Source organism: Erithacus rubecula, assembly GCF_903797595.1.
Source record: "Erithacus rubecula genome assembly, chromosome: 13".
NCBI classification, from domain to species: Eukaryota; Metazoa; Chordata; class Aves; order Passeriformes; family Muscicapidae; genus Erithacus; species Erithacus rubecula.
In genome coordinates this window covers 247,001-265,041 of record NC_136665.1, presented here as the reverse complement: position 1 = coordinate 265,041, position 18,041 = coordinate 247,001, and the positions used below count along the sequence as shown (strand labels likewise).

Sequence of the window (18,041 nt, the reverse complement as noted above, 5' to 3'; positions counted from 1 at the left end):
CTGCTCCCAGTGAAGTGTTTCTAAAGATGAGTCCCCAAACTGAAGTCTGAATCACAAAGGCATCAAAGCATCTGTACAAAGCTGTCACCTTCTGTAGCAGCTGCTTGTGTTGCAGCCCCCTACTAAAGCTAATGAAGCACCCCACAGAGAAGTGTCAAAAGTCATTCTTTTGTCACCCCACACCAAAGGCAGATGACTTGGCAAATCTGGAAGAGGACCAAAACTCTGAAAACAATGGCCAAAAATATGCCTGCTTTTCTAACACTTTGTCTAAAGTAATTCTTGTATCAAAACTGCTCACATCAATGCAAACACATACATTAACTAAATGGGCAAGAAATACACAGTCGAAGATGTATCACAGTTTATTAAATCAATAGAGGCTTCTTGATGTATTAATCTATTGCTTGTTATTGTCATGCGAAAATGCCAGAGTCCAAATGCTTGAAGACCAAGCACTATTCAATGAGATTTAAGGCAGCTTTACGCCAAACACTAAAGCTAAACTCAGTTCCCATTTGAGTGCAACTAGCTGTCCTAAATGCAGCACAGTTTCTACTCCCTGACACCACAGCCTCATCCTTATAAACAGGAAGGTCTTGCCCATGCAGAAGAATTGGCATGTACAGAACAGCTCCTGCACACGTGGCACTGCTCAAGCAAGCAAACATGGGACTGATGAACACAAATGCACAAGAGCACATGCAAGCTCAACCATGCCTGTTTCACTGGTCTTGGTTTGGAAGAGTAGACATTTAGACTTGTCAAATGGAAAATTGTAGGTTTCCCACGACAATGACAAATGATATTGTTTGTAGCCACAAAGTGCACCATAAGAGCAAACTGATGTTTGAGTTGTATGTGTTGCACCTACCCAACATGTGCAGACACAGGCAAATTAAGCAGTCTGCCTTTGGTCTTGCATCCTCCCTTAATATGCTGCCTTTGGCACTTTGTCTGTACCTGCCTGATCCAAAAGGAAGGCATTTATATTATCTCTGAAAAGCTGTATTGCTGACAGGTAAAGGTGAAGCACTTGGCCTTGAGGAATACCCCACCCTCAATTCAGGCTTCTCTTTGGGATCAGCAGCATCTGTGGTTGCCATGTATTGCTGCTGAGCTCTTCCCTCCAACCTGAAGCCCAGCAAATCTGGGGGCTACTATGCATCCATGAAGAATTCCAGCCCTATACTGAGCATGTAGTAGGATTTACAGGCCTTACAAGAGAGATGCAATTCATGTTTTAGTTTTAAGAGCCTACTGATTTGGTTGGTTGGACTGTCTTTTTTAAAAATATTTCTGCATGCAACATAGTACAACTGCACAATATTGGTATTTCATCAAACCAAAATACCCAGTGCTGAAAGAACTTAACTTTAGGGCTGATTACAATAATTTTTCTCTGATAGTGAGTGATAGATAAAAATCTAGTGGATATGTAATACTATCAGCAATCACAAGCACTGTGCACTCATCCTGACTCTCAGCAGCACAATACAAATGCATTATTTATCTAGGTCATTACAGCAGCATGTGTTCATTGCTCTGTTATAGTCATTGCAACACACAGGGTTTAAGATTTGGGAACATACAACTCAGTTCCACCACACAGGCTGTCCTGTTTCAGGCAACCCTGCATACAGACATGCCTCTTGCACTACTCAGCTTTTTGCTGAGTATAAGCTCTCTGGTAACAGTGACCCACCAATGGCATTTTCCCTCTCCTACTTCTGAGTGGGCTTAGATAACCCCTGTTTTTTTCTACCTAAACTCCACTCTTTATCAACTCATGATCTAACCCCAACCTTACAGAAGCCATTGAGAGACTCATGTGATGCGAAGATCTTCAGGAACAAAAAAGGGCAGGCAGAGTTTTGTGCAGGGCCAGGTAAAGCTTGTAATAAATGGGATCAACAGGCAGGCAAAAAAAAATTACTTCTCAAAACCCCTGAGCTCAATTTGAAACTCAGCTTCGCCCTTATTTTCTAAAAGAAAATCACATTTACATGATGAATGGATGATTCTTCTTCTTTATAAAACAAAATTTTCTCTTGGATCAAGTTTGATCTGATATACATAAATATACTAGCTCTAGCTATACTAGTTTTATCTTTCATATTTCTCCAAAATCCATGACTTTTCCAGCTATTCTGGAAGCCTTAATTTTGCACTCAGGTAAGATCTTTGCAAGCAGTTGTGCATTTTATAAGGCCAATAGGTCCAGGTGGAGCCCTTGAAAAGACAAGACTAATTTATCTCAAAACTACTGCTCCTCACACTTGAAGTGGTCTTTGCTTATAAGTAAACTCATATAATTTCACTGAGACAAATACGACAAACAGCTGTACTAACTGTGACTCCATTTGAGGGCAAATCAACTGGTATGATTCCCAAACCTAAACAAGCTGGGAATCCTCATGTGTAAAACCTTATGCAAGACTTGAACTGTGAACACTCGGGACTGATTCATTCTTCTGGAACAAGGGTCTAAAGCAAAAGAACAGTTTTTCTTGCTATTTTAAATCTGTGAGTCATGTTTCTACATGCACTAGCATCCCTTCTTCGGCATGAGGGCCAGGGGTGCAGAGGAAGAAGCTTTCACTGTATCTAAAGCTCCAGATGCAGCTTGGTTTGCTCCTTCTTCCCCAGAGGCAGCTATTTTTTCTGTTTTTCTTAACAATAATCTCCCAACTATTGTTATTCTTGTGCTAGCTATATTTTCATGTTTAGTTCAATGTCCTAAGAAAACTGTTAAAGACACTTTCTTTGTAAATACAGAGAGAGGAATTGTAGAAGATGTTACACTTCCTAAAGCATACCCCTGGAATGCCATCCCATGAAACAAAGAAATTCCTTCAAACAAAACCCCCCCTCCCTTATTGAAAAACCTGTTATCTCTCAAGATTTCTATTGGCTCTTAAAGTCACAAGTTAATTGGTTCTTTTCTTACTTAGAGCTTTAAGATAATTGGTTAGTTTGTAATTTGTAGTTTTTATTGGTTAGAAACTCAATCCTCTGGAAACCTATATAAAGTCTTTGTTATCTGATATAATTAGACCGTTGTTAGCATCTCCCTTCAAGGACAATAAAGTTATCTCCAGAACCTTTGCTGCACGGTCTCAAGCCTTTACACTTCGCTAGAGGGTAGCTGAGGGTCTGTGTCCGGAGTTCGGAGATATCTGGACTCAAGGCTGCAGACCCCGGGGTTGGAAAGCACACAACCCTAAAAACAGCTACATCCAACTTTCAAAATTCTAAAGTCATGCTTTACTCCATGTTTCAAGATCTTTAATACTATTGTTGGCAATATTATTCCCAAAAGACACATCTCAGGCACTGAAATGCTTCTTTGCAGGTCTAAAGAGGTCTGTGAGATCCACGGAAGTGGTTGTGCAAAACAGAACTATGCCTGGGAAAAGAATATTTAAGCACATGAGTGGCTCCCAACTGATTCAGACTGAATGAAGCTCTAGAAGAGATTTTCCTTAGAAGTCTAGTGTATCCTATGTAAATCAGAATTAACAAGAATGTTGGATTAGTATCAAGAAATAAGACTTGCTTCTGAATTTTTTTCTGCAGTTGGAAGCAAATTTAAGTATACAAATGGGGATGGCAGGCTCTTGAAGAAAGCGGCCTAACTTTTGTCATTTTTAGTCTCATTCCAGACAGTAAATCTCGGTTCTGGAATGTAAGATAAATAACCTCGTCCTTTTGCTTTCTTGACACTTTATTGAGAAATTTATCTTACCCCTGATATAGTTGAGGACACTAACCACTAAATTTAACTGTCATAAAATTCACAATTAGTGCTAAAGCATCCTTTTCCCCTAAAAAAGAAAAAGGATCTTATTAATAATTATCAGCAGAGGTTCAAGATCAAATTTGGTAGGACATGGACAAAGTACACAGCAACTGAGGCAGAGAAGCTCCTCCAGCTTCCATCTGTGGCTTTGCATGACTGTCAGGTAGGGCCTGAAGAATCAAGCATCATTAAGTTTGCACTGAATGCAGATGAATTATATCCATGGATTATTATTTGTGCTGTACTGCAACCATCAGTTGGGCAGTAGGAGAAATTCTGAAACATTCCCTGTGTAAGGGGTGTTGCTTCCTCTCAACTTCTCACCCCTGCCATCCTTTAGATGACATAAGTTGTTTCTGTGTGAGGAAGGACAAAGAACTTAAACTTCTCTTCCTCTATGCCCACTGTCCTTGCCCAGGTGTGAGACAATCTGGCTTGGTTTGTGTAGATTGCAATGGCTGTTGTCTGAGGCACAGCTTGCCCATCAGTTGCAAAGTTCTGTGGGTGAAGCTGTTCTCTCTGCTTGGCTTTTAAAGCATTGTTCCTTTCCCCAGACCTCTGCTCCAGAGAGAGCCAAAGATTGGATTTGTTGCCTTGTTTTAGTACCTTGTCTGAGGCTGTTTGCTATTCTAATGTGTCATTTCAGCCATGCATGTCCTGCTGACTAGGAGGGAAACCAGGCAGCTTGCTGCCTGCAGGATGAATTGGATGCTTACTCAGTGTGGGGTTGGAATCACAGATGGAGGCAAGGGAGCTGAAGCTCCAAATTCAAGCTTCCATCCTCTTTGAGCACTACATCACACAAACTTGCTTAAAGCCAGAGGTGCTCCTGCTGACAAGCTGCGAAATGAACACACCTCTGACAACAACGTGTGGTATTTGTTGATCAGATATAGGGTGAGCTTTACTCTGAAATGCTTTATAAAAATCACAGGGAAAATTGATTTCCTTGACTCTTCCTAGCCACAAACAGCTGCTAATAAAAAGAAAACCTTCTTATTACTACAACTACAGCAGGGTAATTGCTGGCTGAATTCAGTTCCATTCCTTCTTCTATCCCACACAGGAGATAAAACAAATCTGTATAAATACGTCAAACGCCAAATGCAAACCTGGATATGGGGCGTCTCCTTTCAGCACTGTTGTTCTTCAATGCTAAGGAAGCATGACAGATATTTCTAGTTTGCATATAGATGTTTCTATCCCTTGACTTTCATCAAATGCTAGTTAACTTCAACAGCACATTAAGAGACAAAAAACTCTTATCAAAGTAAATATTTCAAGTAAAGATAAAACCCCATGATGCTAAGACAAGGAGCTTTATAATTTTCCAGGCTGAACAACATCTACCTTTCCACAAATTCCTCTACCACATCAACCCAGAACTGGGTTTAAAAAAAAAATTGAACCAGCAATTCCAATATTCAACCTTCTTTGTTGTTCTATATATTTAACAGGAAAGAGCTTTCCCTAACGAAAGAGTAATAAAACCCTTGACTTCACCTGTCTGAAACCTTAAAAAACTATAGGATAACCTAATTATCCTTGTTTTGTCCCCTTTTTTGGCTAAAAACTTGAATGAAAAAGCAATGAACTTTAACATTTGCTCACAACTATATCAGAAATAAGTACAGGTAACAAGATCATCTAAACTCTGAGGCTTTGTTCAATATCCAGAATAGGAAAATCAGTTTTGTTGTTGAAAACAAGCCATATCCTTTGACCCATTTCTGTGCTTGACATATTTAAACTCATATTCTTTTCTCTTCCTGTGTGTTAACCCTTGTGAATGCCATCTTACCTGGCTGCTTCCTTGCAGATACAGAACAAGAGGTTCACTCTTGGGGATGGTCACCCACATTTTGTACCAAGTCTTCCCTTTTTCAAGGAACTGGAGGTAGCTGCTGAAGAGGCTGTTTTCAGCTGCAAGGATGCTTTGCTTCTGGATGAAAGAAAAAAAAAAAAACCAACAACCACCCAACCAGAGCTGCTTCCATTTATATTTAAGTGTGCAAAACACCTAAAACAACTAAAACCCCAACCTTAGAATTAAATAAAAAATACTCAAGTGGTGCAGTGTCCAATAACACTTGAGGGCAAATGTTGGATAGGCCATAACCAAATATAAAAATTAATAATTATTATATACAATTAAGAAACAGCATAATTCCATGTAACAGAGGCAGAGGCTGAACCACCATCCCCAGTGGACATGAAGCTAAATTCAACTTCCACTCACTAAACTGAGAATGGTAATTAAGATGATGCAGCTCATTTCTTACTTAGCAAAGTAGGTTGGGAGATTACTTCAAATTAATGCAAAAGGTTTATTAACAGATCATCTTATGCATAGATTAAGCCAAATCAGAGTCCAAAAAAAGACTGGAAGAAATGGTTGTGTTCTGATAGAAAGCAAAGAAAATCAAAATTCCTGCTTGCATTTGGACTTGCACAGAAGGATCCTGAAGATTTATAGCAGCTGCTAATAACATTTGTTAAGTGGCAATCTCCTCAGCTGCTACTAAGGTTGTTAAAAAAGTTTAATGTAAATAGAAGTGAAAGAAAAAGCCTGACTCCGATATTTTCTTTCCATACACTGGCTTTCTTGCATTTTACCTCATCCTTTGAAGATTTAACAAAAAACTAGCAGCCTGAGTAGAAGAGGAGAAAAAAAAGACACTTTTCCTTGGGTTTTTACAGCTTTTTGCTTTAATATGCTTTCTGAAGTAAAGCCATGGGTCATATTTCACTGTCTCTTGGCTTTTCAGATGAACATGGATCTCTCTTCCCTGTATAGGTGCAAGTTTGCACTTGAAACTTTTCCTACTGAAACAGTGCTGCAAAGTTTTTCATGAGATACCACTCTGTGGTATCTGTATTGGCACCCATGAACAGTTAACCATCTGTAGGTACAGCTGGAGCAGGTATCACAGAATCACAGAATGGTGTGGGTCAGAAGGGACTGTAAAGACCATCTCATTACAACCTTCTGCCACAGAGGGGAACATCTGATACCATATGTAAAGGTTTTGATGGGGCCAGGTTCTGGATCCAGAATTTCCTCTGCAGATCTGGCAGCTCAAGGCAGGGCAAGGTGGACCTGTAGTTTTACCCCACTCTCTTGCTGAGATCTTGGATGTGTTTGTCTAAAAGCTGACAAAGCACCCAAGCAACAGAGTTGCTACAGGGAATTAGAAGTGAAAAACCAGATCTTATTTTTTGAATAGTTACTGTGCACAGATCAAGATAGGAAATACTCCATAATAAAAAGAAGTCAGAGGGTTTTCCTTCTTTTTTGTAAGTTTGGCAGCTGAAGCTTAGCCACCAAACGTGTGTGCATTCCCTGTGTGATCAGCATCCTATGATGAACGCTCACTACCTACACACAGTGTCCAGGCTGCAGGTGTGATAAATGAGAGGCAGAGGACTAAATACCATGGTGGAGTAGAAAAGAAAACCAATTTTGTTAGTTTTTAATAAATATACTAAAGAAAGAGAAATCCTCACAAAGCTTCTTAGCCAAAGACTGTACCTCTGCAGCTAGTCTTTTCTTCTGTTCCCCAACTGCTTCCACCCCAGGGCTGCAGGGGCTTGCTGGGATTTGCAGGAAACATTCTTTACACACTCGATTATGGCGGCTATTATCTGCAAGTGGCTTAAACTCAGAGCATTTTGCACAGATCACCTGTAACAGACAGATGATGTTTAATTAGCCATGTTTAAAACACAACACTTTATCGAAGAAATTGACTTGCAGAATGGTTGTTAATAAAGCAAAGTTCTATGAAAGCAAATGTAAGATACAGTGACTAATATAATATTCACTATATCTGCCTCCATTAATAATTAATGTGTGATCCCATGCCATATACCACAATACTAAATTAAAGAAAATGTATGTCTTTACTGTATGACTAACATCATGCAAGTTTGCTTTTCTTATCTTTTCTTATAAGCTTTTATAAGTCAAAGAGAGTTTAAGTTTAAGAATCAATTAGTGCTTTGGTCTAAGAAGGACTGATTTTCGGAGTGAAAGTGGCTGGCATTCCTCATCAATCAAGGACATCCTGGAGAACTGAGGAATCCAGAAAGCACAAACTATTTTAAGAACATAGTCCAGTACATTATCCATTAAGAATTATTTATGTGCCTCAGCTGCCAAGAGCATGCAGTGGCACATTGGGCCCAAGGAACCAGTGCTTGGAAAGAATGATGGATCTGCAGCTCCAGAACCTGTTTCCATGCTAAACATTTGTCTTTAATACACCTGCTCCAGGGAGAGAAACTGTTGCCAGTGTGACAGCCTGATGGACATTCATTCTGAACTTCTGTACAATAATGACCACAAACCTGCAGCACACATATATGTTGTTACGTGGTTCACTGTAAGACTTTAATTATATGAAGAGGACTGCCTTAATTCAGGAAGTGCTACCCAAACAAAGGCAAGACAGCATTTTTAGCAACATGATAGTCTTTCCTTGAGATAAATTAACTTCTTTAATTCAAATGCTATTGCCACACACAAAGCATTGCACAACAAACAATGGTTTAACAATAAATTATTAATGATGTAATTCTTGTTATCTCTCTGGTCCTGGGGGAAAGCCATTATTTCACTTCAGTTACACTGACTTTGCAATGGGATATTTTAAACCCCTAGAAATGTATTTAATGATTTAAGAAATTTTTAATAAAAAGAAACCCAGAAGGTTGAAAATCTCAACTCCAGGGTAAAAATGCCTCCTCCATGGGAGGAAACCACTCTTGCACAACCTTTCCTTAGGGAAAGGAACACAGAATCAGAGAATGTGCTAAGTGGGAAGGAAACTGCAAGGATCACCAAGTCCAGCTCCTGGCCCCACATAGGACATCCCCAAGTCACACCCTGTGCCTGAGAGTGTTGTCCAAACTCTCCTGAAGTTCTGGCAGGTTTGATGCTGTGACTGCTTCCCTGGGGAGCCTGTTCCAGTGCCTGGGCACCCTCTGGGAGAAGAACCTCTTTCTAACATCCAACCTAAACCTACCCTGACACAACTTCAGGCCATTCCTTTGGGTACTAGAAAGATATCAGAGGAAGAGATCAGAGTCTGCCCTTCCTCCTCCCCTCAGAGGAAGTTGTTGACCCCAGTGAGTCTTCCCTCAGTCTCCTCTCCTCCAGTGCCCCCAGCTGCTCCCCACATGGCTTCACTTTGCCATCTTTGTTGCCCTCCTTTGGATGCTCTCTAATTGCTTAATCTCACCTTTAATATTACATGTTCAGCTGTTCATTTTAGAAGAGCTGCTGTCCAGGTGAAGTGAAGCTGTCTTACGGCCATTGCTTCTACAAACAAACTACAAACCCTTCCCGCAGATACACACCCACGCACAGGAAAAGCACCACCTTTCTTTCTATCCACTGGGGCACTGCCATGAAACCAGTACAAACTAGGAACTTTCACCACTTTTGCTCCTTTTCCCCCGAAACCCAGAGAATAAAGCAAGTGGAAAAACCTGATCCGACAATGACTTGCCATGAACCAGAATGTTTTTTAGTCCCTGCAATGAAAAAGATTAAAAATTGTCTTCAATGGTCTCTGCAGAAGAAACTCAAGAGCTGACTGTGCTGGGATACTTACAGCCCCACACTGCTTACAGTGGTGCCGCCTCTTCGTGATGGAGTTAAAGCTCTCACTGCAGCTCTTACAAGACTGTTTCTCCTTGTCTCGCTTCGATTTGGAAGATTTCCTAGAGGAATCACTCTGAAATTAAATGTACAATATTTGATATAATAATAATAACAATAATAATAATAATAATAAAAACAACAACAAAATTGTTCACAGAGCTCTACTGAGAAAGATCCTCTTTGGGGTTCATACCATTTTAGGAAAGAATCTGCATGACTCTGCAGCTTGTCTCAGCTGGAGGACTGGCTCAACCACCAGGGGCCTCAGGGGGACATTATGTGCTCTGAGCCCCTCTCTGCCCACTCATCTCCTGACTACCACAGAGCAATCTCCTTTCCCTGCCTGTCAGTGAGGAGGTGGAGGAATGGCCAAGGGGCACCTCTCAAGAAAAGCTTCCCTTCCAGCATTCACCTCTTCCTTTTTCAAGGTACAGGTTGACTTTGTGAGTGTGTTGTAAACTTCCCTCCCTTGGTGGGGATGAGATATGAAGATTTTGGGGAAAATGGCTTGACTGAAGAAATGAATGGTGTTGAGAGTGAACTTTGCACCACTCAAGTTCAAATACTTAATTTAGGAGTTTTCTTAGGCTCCCTCCCAGCCCAAGATGAAGCATAAAGTTCCTCAGGAAGGCAGGGACACCCACACCAGGGACCTGGCCAGACAAGGTTAACCTCTAAATCCAAGCCAGTACCTAAAGTTACTCAGCAAATCCTGATGCACAATTTTGTGATAAAGTGAATAGCATTACTGGATGCAGCATCAACTGGACTTCCCACGCCTGGAGGTGTTCAAGGCCAGGTTGGATTCAGCTCTGAGCAATCTGGTCCAGTGAAAAGTGTCTCTGCTCATGGTGGGGGTTGGAACAAGATGATCTTTAGGGTACCCTTCATCCCAAACCATTCCATGATTAACATGCTAATGTGCAGTTCACAAAAATACACGACGCTGTATATATCTGTCTTTTAAATGTTTGATGAATGCCAGCAATATTTCACAGTATTTGTCAACATTGTGAGAATACAGTGACAACATAAGAGTTCGAAACATTGCTATTGTAGCTGCAGTCCCAGAATGGTTTGGGATGGAAGTGACCTCAAACCCCATCCAGTGCCACCCCTGCCATGGCAGGAACACCTTCCACTGTCCCAGGCTGCTCCAAGCCCCAGTGTCCAGCCTGGGACACTGCCAGGGGTCCAGGGACAGCCAGAGCTTCTCTGTGCCAGGCATTTCATTCTGTCTGGGCCAGCAGGTAGAAAATTCAAAATTGTTCATGTAACTCATAAGTACAGTCCGATGAGACTCTGACATGAGCAGACACATGAGCTACAAAGCAGTTTCAATTCTTTTTCTTCCCATTATGCTTTTACAGGTGTATTTTCCATTTATAAATTAACTACTTAGAGCAAACCATGATGTGGTAGAGTGTCAGCATGTGCCTCTGGAAATGCTTACTGTAAGTGAAAAATTTTAAATTATACAGCAAATTTTGTACTTTGTAATATTTTAGTTTGTTTCTCTACATGCCAACATTATACATGAAAGACTATGTGTAAGATATTTTCCACAGGCTCATATTTCCTCCTGCACACAGAAGTCTGAACATAACCTGCAGTGCAAAGCAGCAAGACAATTCCACAAAGAGGTACCATGATGCTTTAAACAAACAGATGATCCTTCCTTCAGCAGGATTTCACTGCCTGGTCATGAAAACGCTGAAGAAAATCCCACAAGCCTCTCAAGGAGGCTGGGGAAGCACAGGAAGGTGCTCCCAGTTTGCTGGCCACCACTACCAAGTGGTTTGCACGTGAAGCTGCTGAGCACACGATCTGTTGCTTGTGCTCTCACCGAGCTGTTACTAAAGGGATGTCAGCACTAAACATTTTTCTTTTCTGAGGCTGAAACTAATATTTTTATTAATTATTCTCATTTATATTATCAATTTTTAGTAAAATTAGAGCTCAGAATCAGTACTACACAATTTTGGCTATTTTAAACTTTATCTTTTTGATCAATTCCATTTTTCTTTAAATACATGATTTAAGGAAAATTACTTAACATATCAAGATATGTTATGCAAATCACTGACACAACTATTTATAATCAACTAAAAAAATACAAGTTTTTTATTTAATTCCAAATAAAATTTACATTTCCCAATACTTAAGACCAACCAAAATTTTTATGTGGCTTTGGCCTTTTTTAATACCATAAAACATCGGGGGTATTTTTTAAGTAGCTCACTAAATACAGCTTCTGTAACTCAAGGCACAAAACACTAAGCACAAAACCGACAATAAATAAAGAAAAAACCGCTAAATTTCTTTATAAATAAAGAAATATTTTTTAAATATGAAGTGAGAAAAAAAAAAACCAGCAAGGAGCACAGTAATCACAGACACTTATAACTTGTTTTTTGTATAGGTCAGGTTGTTGGCTTAAGTTTTGCATTGACACTGTGCATTCTACCAGAAGGTTCCAAGTTTGGCCAGAGGTCTGGAGGAGCTGCTAAATGGCTCCTTTGTTATTAAAATTATCATGTTAATACACAACATCCTATAGAAGGTCTCTAAGTAAGGGTATTTTTGGTGGTTGTTCTTGTGTAGGCTAATTTTCTGTAAATTCAACTGACCCTAGGCATCTCCTGAAAATCTTTTAATCTAGAAGAGAGAGATATAAATGATAAAAATCAGACCTTGTTAAGGACTCAAACACTTGGGTTTGACTCAGCAGCAGTCATAGCCATTTTACTGAGCAAAATGAATAATACCTTTGAAAGTATATTTTGCTTCTGTGGCAGCCAATGTTTTACAGGCCAGAGACATAAGAAAGTATTATCATCTCTTCCTCTGCACTATTAGAAATATGGAAAGCATACTGTGGTAGAAGTGCTACTCAAAATTTCTGGAGATGAAATCCTGAGTTACACAATGCAACAGCATTATTTAGATAGATTTCTTTATATGTTTTTGCCCTTCTCCCTTCAAGCAATCAGTGCAGCTCCCTATCACAATTTAAAAACATGCACACAAAACCAACCAACCAACCAACCAACCAACCAACAAAACCCTCCAAAAATCCCAGCAAAAAACAAAGAAAAAAACTGACACAAACCTCTCTCTCTCCAAACCCAGTGCTACAAACTGAAGGAACCAGCTCTGATGGGTGTGCAGCATATACCCGCTACTGAATGAGTTTTGGTGTTTTAAGAAGTCTGTGCAGGCTTTAAGGAACAACCCTCACACATCCAGCACTGTTAATAAAGTAATGTCAGCTCTCTAACCCAGCAAACTGGTTGGAGAGTTTATTTCCTGTTTTTTTGTGACACATCTGAGCAGGATTCAAATTCTCTGATGCTTCAAATGATAAGTAGCTATGGGTATAGCTTAACCAGGAGACTAATGACAGCACAGCTGAGGCCACAGCAGGACAGAAACCCTATAAACCTATATTGAAGAATGAATTTTTTTTCCTGCTACAAAAGAAATGTAACCCACCTCCCAACACTGCTCTGACTAAAGTATTATCTTCAAATTACTCACCCCTCCTAATGCACCACCACCATCTGCTCCCGGCATTGATTCCACTGAGCTGGTGCTAGCTATCTGAGGAGAAACAGAATGACAAAGGAGACTTTCAACTTGGACATTCCTTCTCAAATATATTAAACTGAAAAGAAAACAAAAACAAAACAAAACAAAAAAAAAAACAGGAAAAAAAAAAGCAAACAAGAGCAGGGGAAGAGAAAAAAGAGTTTGCGTTCAGTCCCTCAACTCTTTGCTTGTGAGTACACTTTAATTAATAAAATCAGATCACAGAATCATAGAATGGTCTGAGTTGAAAGGGACCTTAAAGCTCATCTTGTTCCAGCCCCCTGCCACGAGCAGGGATATCTTCCACTAGCCCAGGTGTACATGTAACACGTGTTCAGCAACCCTCAAATAAGGGCTGGGCTCTGATGTGGAGGATTTTGCAGATGGTACTGAATTGCCAACCTGCCTTTGCATGCAACCTCTGCCTGTCCACCACATGCTGCAGAAAGCCAGTGCCATGGTTTGAAGGACACTTCTCTATTGGAGCCTGCCAGCCAGATCAGCAGGGCTCTGTGAAGGCACTCGATTCTGAGAGGAAGGAAATTTCCTCCATCAAAACATCACTCAGTTAAGTTTCTCTTCTTCACAATACATCTCAATCCTAAATAAATGCGAAGTGGCATCTCCGTCTATTTAATTATAGAGATGTATATGTATTAAATACACACAGATGTTTTTATATCTTTATATATTCCTATAGAGTTCATATATAATAATAATATATCTATATGGACACCATACATATAGACATAGATATATAGATATATATTCAATAGTATTCAATACATATAGAGGGAAAATAGCAAGCTTTGTACATTGAGTACCAAAATCATAGGATACATTCTAAAAAGGAAGGAAAACCACCTTAACTGCAATTAATTTACAGGAGTTTGCTAGTTTACACCAGGTTCTCAAACTATTACATCCTTTATGGTAAATTCTCTTGTTATTCCCACAGATCATTCCTTTGCCAGTCAGACAACATCTCTTTTTTTGAGATTATCCAAAGGGCCAGTGCATTTTGGCACTCTGGCTTCATTTCATTTTAAAGCAAGAAGGTTTAATCTCTGTTTAAGTGGCCAAATTGAAGAGCTATTTATTCTGATGCCTCATTGGATTTATATTCTAATACAATCAATCAACTCTTTAAAACAAGGAAAGGAGCAAATGCATCCCCTGGGGCCAGGGCTGTGCCACCCTAGACCACTTCCTCAAGAAATTCGATTGATTTCAGGAAAGCATCACTATTCAGCTCTAACTGCCTCTGCAAAAACCCAGCAACCCTAAGGTATTCACATCATCTGTTCCTCAGTCCCCTGCAAAGGGGGTTCTTTTCACTGGAATTATAATCAACCCAGGGTTTTACTCTGCCTAGTAAAAGGATGTATGTGTGCTGTGACAGGACTTGGGAAAAGAAAAATGCAGAGAAAAAACAGAGTTTGAAGAAGAGTTCAAGAAAACCCCCAGCAAATTTAGGGAAAAGAGTAAATTTCTCCAGTTGCCTATTCAGATCCTCATGTCTATTTGTTTATTTGGAATAATGGGCTAGAAATCAAATACCCTCTACTCTTACCTGGAAAATATTTCAAAAGGGCTTCTCCCTGTTACATTACCATTACCACTCTCAGTGTCTCAGATCGGGTAAGAATAGTTATTGACATGTTTGTCAGAACCACCCCAGATCTATGGGGAAAGAAACAGCGGAGGGAAATAATGACGATTCAGCATCTAGCATTCATAGCTTAACTAACAGAAGCATTCTCAATCTCAAATCATAGGGATGCCACTTCCACAAAGCTCAGCTCTCTGCAGCACTTTTCCTTGCCAGCCTTCCAAGATTGCACAAACCGGATCCGTCACCACACCAGGAGCCTCCAATTCTTCTGAGATGAAGCAATGGTGAAAGAGGTCCTTTTCCCTGGGAACATTTTTAGATGGCTTTAAAAACTCCTTTCACACAGCCTGGAAATGCTGAGGGTGAAAATGGAGGAGCTAAACCACAAAGAAAACTGAAGCTTTCTAAAAAGACTTTTTAAAAAGACCATTACCCTGCCTAGCACTGATTGGCAATGACACTGGATATTCCCCTCCTGACAGGTGAGAGTTCATTAGTTGCTGAAGACCTGCACAGGCATAATCTTAGGTAAAATTTCAGACCTCTGCACATCCCAGAAACCTCAAGTCTTCTCTAGGCAGATTTCAGGCTGACCCAAAATGCTGGTATGATCACATGAGTCAGCAGGGAAATACAGGCATGATCAGAGTTACACACATTGGTCATGAACTGCTACCAGTCCTAAGCACTATAACAGAGAAAATATAAGGTCAAAGGTGGGGGAAAAAAAATTAGACTCTTTTTTTGCAGGCTAATTTCTAGTAGCTGTTTAAAATCTAGCCAGGAATTCATGAGTCCATATCTATTTCTTGACTCATGAGAGAAAAACAGGGTCACTTTTTCCTCTAAAGTTGCTGTCCAGTATTCCACAGATGATATGTCTGGTGGCTACTACCCAGTGCGATGTATTCAGTCAGAATATTCTCAGTATTTATCCAGTTTTCCTTACAGAAATACATCCAGCTCGTTTTAACAGACATCCATTTCTGTCACATTTATCTGTGACATCAGTTTCAGAGCTGATTATCTAGAGAAACTAATCTCCTGAAAATGCAGGTCAGTATTCTGGCATTAAAGAAATTGTCATATAGACTGCATTAGTTTCACAGCAAAGGATAAACCAGACTCCTGCTCTGCTTAGCCTTTATGAAAAGTAGAGTATAAATATGTGGCTACACCATGAACACAAAAGAAAGAACAAATTTAATTTACAAAGTTAATAATAATGAACTCTAGCAGATGCTTTTAATTACATAGAAAGAAATATGCTTATTAGTTTGCTTATTAGCAAAATATTTTTTTTCATCAAAGCATCCTGGCTCTGAATGCAGCCATGAGTTAACTGAAAAATATAGGCATGAATTGATTGTTTTCTACTTTTTCCCAGGTATTTTTGGCTGATGAATAGTTCAGAATGACTATAATAGTTCAGGATATGCCAGATTCTGAAAATGGTTCATTCCTGGCTGCTATCAGTAGCAGGATTCTAGACTCTATGGAGTGTTGAGAAGGTCTTCACTGTCAATCTGATTATGCCGGGATGAAAGGCATATCCAACATCTCTCCTGAGGCCCCTGGGAAATCAGGCAGATAAAAAATTCACATTATTGAGTCACCAAATCAGTTCTGAATCTTCAAGGAGAGATGTCAAAAATGGTTAGGTACAAAACCAAAAAATATCCTAAACAAACAGTTTAGGAGGCAAGGGAGGGGGAAGATAAAAAGCTCCCTAAGTGCAATCTCTGCAGATGGACCTTCTCTCCCTCTGCTCCAAGATGTACCAAGTCTGAAGTCATAAAGTCACAGGCAGCACTGTATGATATTCCTAAATATTTTGCTCTCCCAGGCCCCATTTCTCTTTAGTTTGTAGCAAATGCCTGTGGCTAAGGTTATCACCATCAAGTCGAATGGAGAGATAATGTCCTGATGTGAATACTTCTAAAAGAAAATTCCTTGCAAACACAACACAGAGTGATACCTTATGGCTGTAGAGAAACAATAAATTTTCAAGACTGTTTTACATATTTAGTTTAAGAATATTTTTCAGAAATATATTTACTATCAATAAGACAGCATTTTAAGATCCTTTTAAAATACATAATTTTCCTCCCTAGTCTTTAAAATATTTAAATAATAATAAAATGACATCAAAGAAATAATCACAAAATGCATCTCTGATGAGATGGGGAAAAGTAATGAACAAAATCTCCCAGGGACACAAATAACATTCCAGACTGCTAAGCACTCATAACATTAAGGAGTTATACCTGTTCTGTTAAAAAAAGCCAGCAGCCTGGAAAGCATGCCTGATGGGTGTCTGGCATTGAATTGTCCGGGCAATTTTTTTCTCTATGATCTGGCTGAGTAGCTGTGACTGACACACATTTGAGAGGCAGAGAAATGGAGATGACTGCCCTGTAATGTCACATAAAAATCCAGAACAAAACTCCACTATTTTAAAGTTATCTGTGTGAGTCTTAACTGTTGGTAAAACTTTCCTGGCAAAGGAGAACAAAGCACTGGTACTTACTGAGGAATCAGGAAGATGCTCCTCCTCTTGTGAAAAAGAGCTGTTGAAAGCTCTGAAGGTCTCACTGTTCTGTTTGTGCTTTTCTATTGTGGCTTGAATGACCTGAGACAAAGATGTCAGCAAAGATGAGAAGCATCACCAAAAAAATTCTCTCATAGGAAGATGGGTAGGATTATCATTTGGAATACCCTCACACTTGAATAAATGAAAGGGAAACTTAAAACACTTCAGTGGTAGTGTTACACCTATTATTGTTTAAGTTAAAAACTAAGACTGCCATCAGATAGTGTCTCTATAAGTCAAACTGGAAGAATATACAAGGTCTGATGCCTCATTCTATTCTCATACTGGGCTTAAGGAATGCAGGAAAGGGAGCCCAGCTGGAGTCCCCATCTACTTTCTGGGGCCACCTGGTGAGCACTGGGACCCTAACTGAGCTCCACATTTCTCCATGAGCAGTTCCACCAGACTGGCCCACCCAGCTTCCCTGTACAGCCCCAGAACCCCAAAATGATAATTTCAAATGCTGCCTGCATGGTGATTGCCCTCCTTATCATTGGAGCTTTGTACTAACATGAATCCATTCCCTCTTCTCCTCTTCTGTCCTGTTAAAATAAAAGAAAAATAGAGAAAATATCATCATTCTACTTACAATATTTTCACTAAATTCAATTCACAGCTCCATAGCTTTATATCCATTAGATTTTATCTTTGCTATCCACTATTTTAGAAACATTATTAAAAATTATTAACAGTAATTATTTCCAAGCGCCAAAAATACTTGAACTGTTGACACAGTGGGCCCTACAAGCACTACTATAAACACTGTAAGAAT

General features: G+C 39.7%; 1 protein-coding gene across 2 annotated transcripts in view; it reads right to left on the bottom strand.

Annotated features, from left to right (window-relative positions):
• Positions 1 to 18,041, bottom strand: part of FGD3 (FYVE, RhoGEF and PH domain containing 3) — a 94,749-nt gene that overhangs the window by 2,080 nt on the left and 74,628 nt on the right. For both annotated transcript variants that reach the window (XM_079317509.1, XM_079317510.1), the window contains exons 13-18: positions 17,781 to 17,811; positions 17,207 to 17,308; positions 13,011 to 13,073; positions 9,421 to 9,543; positions 7,335 to 7,487; positions 5,604 to 5,744 (exon numbers count right to left, since the gene is read on the bottom strand). In XM_079317509.1, coding sequence (XP_079173635.1) covers positions 5,604 to 5,744; positions 7,335 to 7,487; positions 9,421 to 9,543; positions 13,011 to 13,073; positions 17,207 to 17,308; positions 17,781 to 17,811 — 613 coding nt within the window. The remainder of the gene's footprint in view (positions 1 to 5,603; positions 5,745 to 7,334; positions 7,488 to 9,420; positions 9,544 to 13,010; positions 13,074 to 17,206; positions 17,309 to 17,780; positions 17,812 to 18,041) is intronic.